At 40.7% G+C, this 12,098-nt stretch overlaps 1 protein-coding gene across 2 annotated transcripts in view; it reads left to right on the forward strand.

Moving 5' to 3' along the window:
• The window catches only part of VPS41 (VPS41 subunit of HOPS complex), a 153,012-nt gene that overhangs the window by 111,297 nt on the left and 29,617 nt on the right, over positions 1-12,098 (forward strand). For both annotated transcript variants that reach the window (XM_007455327.1, XM_007455328.1), the window contains 4 exons: positions 2,070-2,131; positions 3,476-3,557; positions 6,105-6,197; positions 11,541-11,668. In XM_007455327.1, the coding sequence (XP_007455389.1) occupies positions 2,070-2,131; positions 3,476-3,557; positions 6,105-6,197; positions 11,541-11,668 (365 nt within the window). The remainder of the gene's footprint in view (positions 1-2,069; positions 2,132-3,475; positions 3,558-6,104; positions 6,198-11,540; positions 11,669-12,098) is intronic.

A 12,098-nucleotide genomic window follows, 5' to 3' on the forward strand; every position in this document is an offset into this window, starting at 1 on the left:
ACAAGAAACTTGAACAACTGCTAGGAGATAGTTTTAGGTGATTTGGAAACTGGTTTTATAAATACACTCTAAATACAAAGCTTTCCAGTTATGCGGGGAAGTTTCTTTAAATCACAGGTAAAACCACATTATCATGAAATTTATCAAAAGAGTAGTTTCATAAAACTAGACTGCTTCAGTGTCTCTATAAGAACAGGCTCAATTTATTTTGTTATGGTGACTAATCTAGGACATCAAATATATTTTTATTACATTTTGGACTTGGGAAAAATATTGTGAGTGAAAGCCCATTTCTTTGCTAACTGTGAAAATGAATGTGCAGATGGAAAGCAGAAAAGAAATGTTATCCTCTGAGTGTGAAGGGTCCTTAGAGATCATCTAGCCCAAGACCCTAGTTTACAGTTGAAAACTGGAAACTTAGTTATTTCTGGCTATTTGGGTTCCAGTGCAAAGTCCTTCAGCCTACACTTTCCCCACCTTAAACTTCTCTTTAAAACTTGCCAAAAAAGCCTAATTCCCAAAGAGTACACAAGCAAAATAGTTCAGGAACTAAAAGGGAGAGAGAGAACGAGAGCATCTTACATTGTTTTATTCATTCATAATTGTAGAGAATAAGCAAGGATTACCTAGAAATGGAGTATTCCAGCCAGTGGAAGAGTACAGTTGAAGTAGGCAGGTCAAAAGTAAGATAAGCTTAGCTTAGTCAGTTGTACATTGGATTTGGTAATATGAAAGTGACAAGTGCATTTTCTGTATATATTATTTATTCTCAACATGCTTGGTGGAGTGAAAGTGAATAGGAGATGATGAAGTTGAGTTGAATATAGACTAAGGCTAGCCTCGAAGTGGAAAAGAGTCAAGACTGTGTTTGGGGACTGTGACATCATGGGGAGGTTTTGGGTGATGGTGGGTATTTCGTGTAAGACATTTAACGTGCTTATGCTTAAGGAAAAAGAGAGAAAATCAGGTTGAGGTTAAAGGAGCACAGAGACAGAGGGTGAGTTGGGAGGGAGCATGGACATGGGGAGAAAGGTTATAGAAATTGACTCTTCAAAAGAGGCATCTCTTCTCTGAACCTGTAGATACTGTGGTATGTGATCTGTTTTTAGAGAAATAAAGTTAAGCACCTTTCCTTCACTCTGTAGTTCCAACAGATTTCCTACACAGTAGTCATTAAAGTGAAAGTTGAATAAACTAAGAACTTTGGGTATTTCCCTTCACTCTTGAAATGGGCATGCCCTTTACATTAATCACGCCTGGACATTTTTCTCCTAGGATAAGGCAGGCAGAGAGAAAAATGGGCTCCTGCCATTTCTGCCATCCAGTAAGAAGCTCCGCAAAAAATTATTTGTGCATAAAGTAGAACTTAAAATCCAAGTTTTGTTATATATATTGAGTTCAAGCTTCTCATGCAAATGCTTTGAGGTGGAACTGATCTTTCATAAGAGTCATGAGGCGATCAAGCAAGAGGTCCCCCGTCTCTGGTGACACAGGCCACCTCAAATCCTTTCAGGACTAAGGTAGAATAACTGAATGAGCACGAATCCTGCAAAGCCAGTCAGTGCGTTGCTTTGAGCTCCAGTCTCCTCATCTGTAAACTCGTGGGTTTGAATGACCTGGTTTTCTGAGCTCGTTTTCACTTTGTTGTTAACTTTAAATACTTCCCTTTCAAATGATCTGTCATTTCATTTTTCCTGCAGCATTCCCTCAGACTTGGTATAGAAGAGACAGGTAGCTCACGTTTTAGGGATGAAAGCACAAGAAACAATTTTATATCCAGTGACAACATGAAACTGTTGGATCATGTTTGTTAGAGATTTCTTTATAGGAAATTTCTTAGAAGAGGGCAGGCTAGGAGCCTTTAAAGTAGTAACTTTTTTTTGAAATTGTAAACTCTAAACCTTGTGAGAATACAAGTATATTTAAATATGCTCAAGAAAGAAATAAGCATAATTACGTAAAGCAAACTAAGATGTATGAACAGGTTCCAGTCAGCGGGCCCACTCAGGAACGGAGACCCAACTTTCCATGTGTTCCAGTTAAGTATGAAATTCCTTCATTTCCCCTAGGACATCGGCTTGGCATATATAAACCACCTGGTGGAGAAAGGAGAGTACGACATAGCGGCACGGTAATCGAGATGTTTTCACAATTATTTGTTAATATAAATAGAATTGAGCCATGTTAGCAGTACAAATAAGTCATTCTCTACAGCTGACAGACATTTTTTTACATCTTTCTAACAGGGGTTATTTTTGAATAGTAATGCTTTTAACCACAGAATGGATTGATACATGTTATTTACCCACCTACTGTCTCATTTGCACTAAACGAAAAATGGTTTTCTCATTATTTAATGAGAAGGGTGTCGGAAGTCATGAAGAGTCTGATATTTTACCCTTTTTATAAGCTGACAAGTTTGCCTGCCAGTTTCATGAGTGCTGGCAAAAGACCTGATACTCCGGGGTCAGAGACACAGGACCGTCTACCTCAGCAGTAGTCGTGGCCAGAGTACCAGCACTTTCTCCAGATCCCACAGCATGAGGCAGAGAGGCCCGGGTGACCCTGCCCAGGCAGCAGGTTGCGTTACAGGAGAGGGACCCTGGGCTTAGGGTGTCTGATTCTTTTATAATGGGCAGTAAGCCTGCCTGCCCTTGGCTCCAGAGGAAGATGTTATTTTCATTTTACTGGGCAGTAAACAAACCTGCCCTGTGCTCCAGAGGGAGACACAGTCTGTGTCCTCTCGCCTCCAGGGCTGTTCACGCTACAAGCATCCCAGGAGAAACAGGACAAAAGGGAAAAGAGAGAAAAAGAGACAGGTTTTTGCAGGACAAAAACCTAAATGGTCTGTAGTGGTCGTGTGGGTCTGTGTGGGCAGTTCCCCCTCGAGCTGCGCAGTGCCATCTGCAGGACTGCGTGGCTGCCCAGAAACAGTCTTCAGGGCCACTTTCTGTCCCCTGATTGAGGGAAATGTGTTTCTTTGATGTGTAAATCAAAGTTTTATTCATACATGAACATTTTTCTGAATTATGTACTGAAGTAGGATTCTAATTTTCTAAAGTCTGATTTTGTAGTCCACTATTTAAAGCCATTGAAAAAGTGGTTTCATTGACACTATTGGGTACGATGATATTTCTTCAAGGCAAGAAGGGTCCCCAGACCAGCAGCACTCATCTGGATAAGTAGGAAACTCAGAACAGAAAAATCAGTGGGAAAACCCCTAATCAAAGTCTTCTGAAAGGGATTCATCTTTATTTATAAGTATTTTTTATTTTCATGATTTCCATCAACTTTGTATATGCAGTCAAGTGAGTACCAGTAATACCTTTATGTTCATTGGCACTTGAAATGGAAATTTTTCAAAGTTCTGGGATGAGAGATTTATCTAAACCACTAGGGGAAATGTCTACTTATTCTGTCTCTGTTTGTTTTCTTTATTTATACTTTCTTTTCCCTGGGATGTTTTTACTGCCAGCAAATGCCAGAAAATTCTTGGGAAAAATGCAGCACTCTGGGAATATGAAGTTTATAAATTTAAAGAAATTGGACAGCTTAAGGTACGCATAGCTTTATTTTTAACTTTTTAATTTTTGTATGTAGTATATTAATATTGAGATGGAAATAAAATTAATAATAATCAGTTCTTTATTGGGAAGCGAGTACTATTCCAGCTAGAAAGAAAAACTTTTAGAAATTAGTTACCAAATAGAAATCTGGTTTATATTTTATGTGCATAAAATATATACAAATGTATTACATATATGATATGTTCACTTTCTTATCTCCCTCCAATTCCCTCTGTGTTCAGATGGAAGTTTTCATGTTCTTTTTAATGAATGTGGAAAACAGGTATAGTCTCATCACAGTAGATTATAATAAACATAAGCCTTTTTTCACATGTACTGAGGAATTAGTGCATTTTCCAACATCTTACTTGCTGGAAGACAAATGGAAAATTTTGACCAGGTAGCTCGAACAAATAATTTCGATATTTCATTTTTTTTAATCTTTCATTTTGGTTTACAATATCTAAACTAATCAATAAAGTATTCCTATGTCTGGAGATCCGTTTAAAACATTTTTTAAAAACTTTTCAGTATTTGTGAGGCTTTTCAGTGTTCTCTTAGAATTATGAACATGCTTTTAAAAATTCCAGTTATTGGGCTTCCCTGGTGGCGCAGTGGTTGAGAGTCCGCCTGCCGATGCAGGGGACGCGGGTTCGTGCCCCGGTCCGGGAGGATCCCACATGCCGCGGAGCGGCTGGGCCCGCGAGCCATGGCCGCTGAGCCTGCGCGTCCGGAGCCTGTGCTCCGCAACGGGAGAGGCCACAACAGTGAGAGGCCCGCATAACGCAGAAAAATAAAACAAAAACAGATTCCAGTTATTCAGCTGGCCAGCCCTGTGCCTTGTCCTCTGCTTGTCCCGTAAATGTAACTCTTCTCCAGGCGACCCTCAAGGACACTTCTCGTCATGTTTATTGGGGTGACCTTGGGGGATCTTCTCTAGTCCTATGGCCATGTTGACCACGATGGCTCCATCACCCAGACCTCTATTTTGAATTCCTTATCTATGTTGGAAGCGTGTGATGGACATTTTTCCTTGTGTGTACATGCTGCTGAGAATGATTACTCAGATTAATGTGAATCCATTTCCCTCCCAAGTTTGGTCCTTCTCTTTTCAATCTGTGTGTACCACATCACAGTATACTCATTTCTCCATGCTTAATAGCTCAAAGCCACTGTCTGGTTTTTTTTTAACATCTTCATTGGAGTATAATTGCTTTGCAGTGTTGTGTTAGTTGCTGCTGTATAACAAAGTGAATCAGCTATACGTATACATATATCCCCATATCCCCTCCCTCTTGCGTCTCCCTCCCACCCTCCCTATCCCACCCCTCTAGGTGGACGCAAAGCACCGAGCTGATCTCCCTGTGCTGTGCAGCTAAAGCCATTGTCTTGATGAGAACATCTAACTCACCTCCTTATTCTGTTTTATCTCCAATTCTCATCAGTTTCACTTTGTCAGTACCAGTTGGGCCTCTTCTCCCCCTCCGGTACCACTGCCTTAACTCCCGCCTGAGCTACCGCAAAGGTCTTCCGGCAGATCTATAGACAACCCTAACCCACAGTTAGCCGTTTAAAAACTAAATGTGCTCCTCGCATTTCCCTCCTGCTCAGAGCATAACATCTGAATCCCTTTCATGACCCCACGTCACCTTCCTCTTCAGCCTCATCCCCCTCCCGTGACCCCCGTCTCACATGTCTGAGCCATGCTGACCTCCCTGCATGCAGAGTGTGCATTCATGGTTCCATGCCTTCGCCCATGCTGTTCCCTCTACCAGGGTGCCCTTCCCCCTCTCTCTTGGCCTGACAGGCCCCTGGCATCTGTCACTTCTGCTTCAGTCTCCAAGATCCACCTCGCCACAGCATCTTGTTTGCCCCTCTCTCAAGACACTTAGCACGCAATACTGCAGCTGGCTGTTTAGATATCTGCATATCTTCCCTCTGAAGCTGTGAGCTCCTGGGGACAGTGCCTGGAGCTCTGGGTCCCCAGGACAGAGCATGGTGATTGGTGGGCAGTGCACTGCAGAACCATTTACAGTGTTTGGAAATTCAACACTTAACACAGTGCTGAAGTAGATAAAAACACAAGGTTTATTTTCCCTTAATTTCAGATGATGATTATGGGTTTTTAAAGGTTGATGTATTCCATTTTAAGGGAAAAAAAAAGATGAATAGATGACCTATAACTCCTTGATTACTTAAGAAGTTGACTTTTATCATCATTCTCCCTCATATTACTTAGATTTTCATTAATTCGTCAGGAAGAACAGAGGGATAACGTTTAACTTAATAGAGGCAGTGTCTTTTATTCATTCATTCATTCATGTAGACACCTTATCTATACTTTTTAAAATGTATTGTAACATGTTATAAGAAGGTAGAGCTTATTTGAATCTTTTCTCTTCGTAATATTTTTCCAAAGTACTCTGTTGCCTTAAGTTTTTAAAGTAAATGTATATTTTTATATTTGCTCCCTCTTTGGAGTACAGTTTTATTTTGCTATCTTTTAAAGATTTTTTTTTTTGCCTTTTCCTTCCTTAGGCTATTAGTCCTTATTTGCCAAGAGGGGATCCAGTTCTGAAACCACTCATCTATGAAATGATCTTGCATGAATTTTTGGAAAGTGATTACGAGGTATGACATTCCAACATGGTCAAATTGTTCTCAGTGAAAAATGTTATGAAATCTAGAAGAATAGTACACTGGAGCAGCTGGCTTAAAGGCAGCAGATTTGCAGTTTCTCTGTGGTAGATGAAACTGAGATACATACACTCTGATGACCACTGATTATTATTATTATTTTTTTTTTTTTTTGCGGTACGCGGGCCTCTCACTGTTGTGGCCTCTCCCGCTGCGGAGCACAGGCTCCGGACGCGCAGGCTCAGCGGCCATGGCTCGCAGGCCCAGCCGCTCCGCGGCATGTGGGATCTTCCCGGACCGGAGCACGAACCCGTGTCCCCTGCATCGGCAGGCGGACTCTCAACCACTGCGCCACCAGGGAAGCCCACCACTGATGTTTGCGTGGACCTTGTTAGAGAAAATGTCTAATCCATGGACATTTTGAATATTTCCTTAAAGCTACCTCCTCGATAGAGCTAAAGGGAAAGGACCAAGTGCCATTTGGGGGAATTCATAAATAGAATAGCATCTGCTAATGATGCTTTTACTACCCTTAAAGAATTCAGAACTTTCTAAAACTTGAGTCTCAGAACTAAGTTTGCCAAAGGAGGATTGCGGAGAAATTGGGACACAGGTAGGGGGAAGGGGATTGGAAATGATCTGTTTTGCTTATTGTTTAAGGAGAAAGGTGGTACTTAAACTGCTTATCTACTGTACACGCTGCACTTTTACATGCATGTTGTGATATTATACTCCCAGCAACACTATACATAGTAATATCCAATTTTACAAAGGAACTAAAAATTAAAAAAATTAAATAACTTGCCTAAGGCCATCCATAATAGGTATGCCTGGGTTTGACTTTAAATTTGGTGTTTGCATGCACCCAAAATAGATGATAATTTTTTAAGTTCCTTTAAAATGTATTTATTCAGAAAGTCTCTGTTCTGTGCCTACTGTATTCCAGGAATGTGCTGGGCACTAAGCATGCAGATGTGAATGAAATGATGCGCATTTAGCGATAGCTCTAGTCTGAGTCACACCCAAGCATAGAAACCAGCAGTTCTCAACAGAGGTGGATCCCCCCCCCCCCCCCGCCCCCCAGGGGACATCTGGCAATGTCTGGAGACATTTGTGATTGTCACAACTGGGGAATTGGCACTACAGGCATTTAGTGGGTGGTGGCCAGCAAGGATGCTGCTAAACATCCTACAACACACAGGATAGCCCCCCTATGACAAAGAATTATCTGTCCTCAAGTGTCAACAGGACTGAGTTTGAGGACCCCTGATATAAACAGATAAATTATTACGTTACATGCTGGGTGCTCTAATAAAGCTATCCACGAAATGTGGTGGGAAGACTCAACGTTCACCCGCTTCTGACTAGAGGAAAAGGTGGTATTTCTCGTGGGCAGGTTCTAGACAAGGCTGGTAAGCTCTTTATCAGAGCTGGTGCTGAGACGATACATAAATCAGGAGCTATCGGACCACCGACTGCTGTTCTCCAGCTTCTGCCCAAACTTCAAAGTCTTTCATAAAAGTGGCACCATCTTAGGCTCCTTATAAAGTTCAGGGACCTAACCCAGTGATCAGTTTTCACTTTTGCTACCTCACTGTATGTTGCAGGTTGTCACTGCCTCCGTACATTCTGATGTTATGTTTTGAAAATAAGGAAGACTTTATTTACAGCTTTTCTCCTTCCCACAAGAATGCGGAGTGGCTTGCGGAAAGGTTAATAGATAGAATGGAAATTCCCTAGCAGTCCAGTGGTTAGGACTCCGCACTTCCACTGCAGAGGGCCTGGGTTTGATCCCTGGTCGGAGAACTAAGATCCTGCATGCTACATGGTGCGGCCTTAAAAAAAAAAAAAAAAAAACACCAGAAAGAAAGGTTAATAGATAGAAAGAGACAATCAGAGATGGAATGAGAAAAAGAACTCCTGTGTTTTGAGTGCCTACTGAGAGATACTTTTTTAACAAATAACTGATTCAATTTAAGGAGGAGTAATAATGCAAACACTATATTTTAACTCTGAGATGGTTTTTAGAGCTTAAGCTCTAAAGGGACCTTTAAGGGACCTTTAAGCTCTAAAGGGACCTTTAAGTAATAATGCAAACACTACATTTTAACTCTGAGATGGTTTTTAGAGCTTAAGCTCTAAAGGGACCTTTAAGATGGTACACTTTTATCCTGATAACTCGCACACTTTGTCAGTCACTGTCGGCCACATGTTCCTGGATACGTCAGATTCAAGCATCCTGATGCCTGTGTGACCTATGTAGTTCCTTTACTGTTCCAAGCCTGTATTCTTATCATAGGAAGGGACTACGTGCTTTCGGATGAATTAAACTTGAACAACGTATTTCTTTAATAACTGTACAAACTAATGAAGGCGGCATCTCTTCATGCTGTCTTATCACCATGTGCTCTGTTACGATAATCCGGTCTTCCCTACCAGCATGGATCTGTTCCTTTCCAGTTCTGTGCGGAAGAGTCTATGGTAATAGTTTCTGCCATTTGTGCTAGGTGCCAACTGCCAGAGTCTCGGAGCTTGGTTTCTATTCATTTCCTATTCAGTCCAATTCAGCACATCTTTATTTAGAACCTACCGTGGTCAAGAATTGGGCTGAGTACTTATTTGGATCCAAGAGAAATAAAAACACAGTCCCAGGCTTCAGTGGGCTTACAGACTGACTGAGGAGACTGTGTTAATAAGCTTTAAGCAACTAGAAAATAAGTAAGACAGGCAGAGCAACGTGTTTTAAGAGATCTAACGAGAGGCCATTATTGGCCGTAGTTATTGGAAAAGGTTTCTTCTGTGAAGAAAGACTTACAGTGGACTTCTCTTTCTTTCCAGTATGTTCTGAGTACACAGAGTGGCTGTCATAAATTTTCCATCTTTGTACATCTTCCCAAAAGAAAGAAAATTATGAGTGTTCTGTGAAAATGATGGAAAGAGTATGAGCTTTATTTTGAAATACCGAAGCTTAGTATACTTGTCCCGTTTTTAAAGTAATGTAATTTAACCATAGAAAAGCAATTTTATTGTTTGTATGACTCTGTTACAATTCATGATTCAACACTCATTTTTTCAAGAAACTGTTTTAAATCCTGTATCGTTAAAGGTGTCTTGTTAATTCATATCTGGAAAACTTTTGAGTGAGACTGAAAGAAATAAGCATGACTCAAAGCTTGTAGATGTTTTCTCCTGAATATTTTAGGGTGTCTGCCTGGTCAGTACTATTAAGAAGTTTATAAATAATTTGGTTTGTCATAAGCTCTTATAAATAATTCGCATTTTAGCTTCCATCGTTCTCCGTTTCATGTTTAATTTTGAATTGTCACATAATCAGATAGCAGTGTCCTGTAGCAACATTTTTGATCACCTATAATGTGGATGCAAATTTTGTGCTGCTAAATATAGCACTAAACGTCAGATTAAAAATAAAAATATGTGAACAGTATCTTCTTGGAGGTACTGTTTCTTCATAACTTCTTTGTACGGGGTTTCTACTGAAATGCATACAGCTTTGCCTTTTAATTTACAGCCTAGCAGAACTATTTTAAATAGTGAAGTTTTGCTTCATAATATTAATGACAAATGTATAAGCATGTTAAAAATGGGACAGTTTCTATGGCATTTCATTGAATGAATAGTCTTTAATCCTACAGAAAGACCCGAACGAACTTTCTGACCAACCCGATATGATGGGCACCAGGGGGTTCTCTGATTTTGCCACTGGATCGTAATAGCTCCCTGATTACTCTGTCCTCTAATTAATGATAAAGGCCCCAGGGGTGATTTCATCAGTATTTTTTAGCACATTTATTCAAAGGTACACAAAACCAGTTAAGCAGAGAAAAGCCTAACGTGAAATGTGATCAATGTTTATTTCAGTTTACTTGGAGTCCTCAGGTTTTTATCACACAACATGACCTGTCATTTTGTCTTATTTTGTAATTAGAAGTTGGCAGTACTGCCAGGCCGTTGCCCGAATCATGGAAAAGAGGAAAAGGAGCCAGGCTTTCTTCTTTTCCTGAACGGTATTACCTCTGGTTTCAGGTCTACTGAGAGCTGCCAGTATTGGGGTGGAAATCTTTTCAGGACTTTTATCTTAGAAATTGCAGAGTCTTAAGAAAACAGAAACTTGATCCAACATATTTTGATTCAGAGAACATTTCAGTGCTCTGGTTTCATAGTTTTATGAAACGCATCCTCTTTACTTCGTGACTGTCCTCCCCAAATCTCTCAAATCAAACTGCAAATCATGTTCATATGAAGGAAGGCTGCAGTCTGAATGGAAAATGTGCAGCCTCTTCTGGTCTTTTGCCATCCTTGCTAGGGGTTTCTTTGGCAGAAAACAACTCTATCCCTGATTGTTTCTGTGATTTTCTTCTTAGCAAATCCTGGTAGTCTATAGAAGCAAATTCCACCACACAGTTTTCATTTCTAAATATCATTTAAACCAATTCAAAGTAGTTCATTAAAGCATTTGTTGAGTTATTTAATATAAATAATATGATTTTTTTCAATAATGTGAAGATTTTTACTTCTATTTGCTACCTTTGAAAACATCTACAGTTTTCTTTTGTTTTTTTTTTCCCTAAAAGTTGTCAAGGATCAGTAAGTAAATAGCTCCCCAATACTTTGAGTCACGGGGGCTAAAGTTGAGAACCAGGATGGCACGGCTGCCCAGAACACTGGCCAAGAATCAGCCCTGGAGGGAAACAGGATCCAGTCAGGGGGTCTGGACTTTTCTCTCAGAATCACAAAATTTGAGATCGAGAGAGAGTCAGGGTAAGAGCAGGGGACAGACTTGAACCAGCGTCCTAAATCCCCAAACAAAACTAGGTTTAGAGGCATGAGTGGAAGGAAGATGGAGATGATAACCTGTTGAAGGTGGGATGCCGGGTGATTCCACTGTGGAGGCAAAGCCACTGTGTGCTCAGTACTGGCTGTGCAGCTGACTTGGACAGTATCTGTAAGCTGTTAAAGATGTCCTCCAAGTGTTACCGCTAGTCCAGAATGAGGAGAGAACAAGTCAGACCTAAATTCTGCCTCTGCAGTGGCACTTGATGGAAGGACCTGGGGGCCTTGCTTCCTTGTGCATTTCATCCAATCACAAGAGAAGGGATGGCACCGCCTACCTCTCAGGAATGGCGAATGGGGATGCGTATGCAGACATTGCGTGCCTCCCTCACCACCCATGAAAATTGATGATATGTTTATGGACCAGTGTTTTAACCCTAACGTGATCTTATCTGTTTTCCATGAATAGTTTTAGGAATTGTATGAACTCTTTGGATTGTTCTCCTGTTTAAAGAGTGTTCTTCCTCTGTTCTCCCCCTTGGTTAGGGTTTTGCCACACTGATCCGAGAATGGCCGGGAGATCTGTACAACAATTCAGTAATAGTTCAAGCAGTTCGGGATCATCTGAAGAAAGACAGTCAGAACAGAACCTTACTTAAAACCCTGGCAGAATTGTGAGTATATTTTAGCGCTTCTTTTTTCCAAATCAATCTACATGAAAAGTCTTTCCTGTTTTAGATCTGTCAAACTGAATTGGGAGGATGCAGATCTGTACTATTTTCCTATATTCACTCTTAGTAAAAGTCTTTCGTAAGCCTCCGGTCAACAACGAGAACATGAGGTAAGGAAATTGTGTGAAACTTACAATAGTAATGTCATCTGCTTCCCAGAGGAGAGGAACCCTAACCAGAATCACTTGGTAGAGGCAGTGGTTCAGGTAGGGAAGGGTGCCAGGTCTTAGACTCCTCAAGCAAATCAGGTTCCCAGTGAGGTGCTGGATTCTGTCATTCTTGGTTCTGCAAGTCAGTAAATTTCTCAAACCACAGACTCTTTATCTATAAGATCACAGGTGACAATTCCTTATGGGATGGTTTTCATGAGATT

Source organism: Lipotes vexillifer, unplaced genomic scaffold (assembly GCF_000442215.2).
Source record: "Lipotes vexillifer unplaced genomic scaffold, Lipotes_vexillifer_v1.1 scaffold234, whole genome shotgun sequence".
NCBI lineage: Eukaryota > Metazoa > Chordata > Mammalia > Artiodactyla > Lipotidae > Lipotes > Lipotes vexillifer.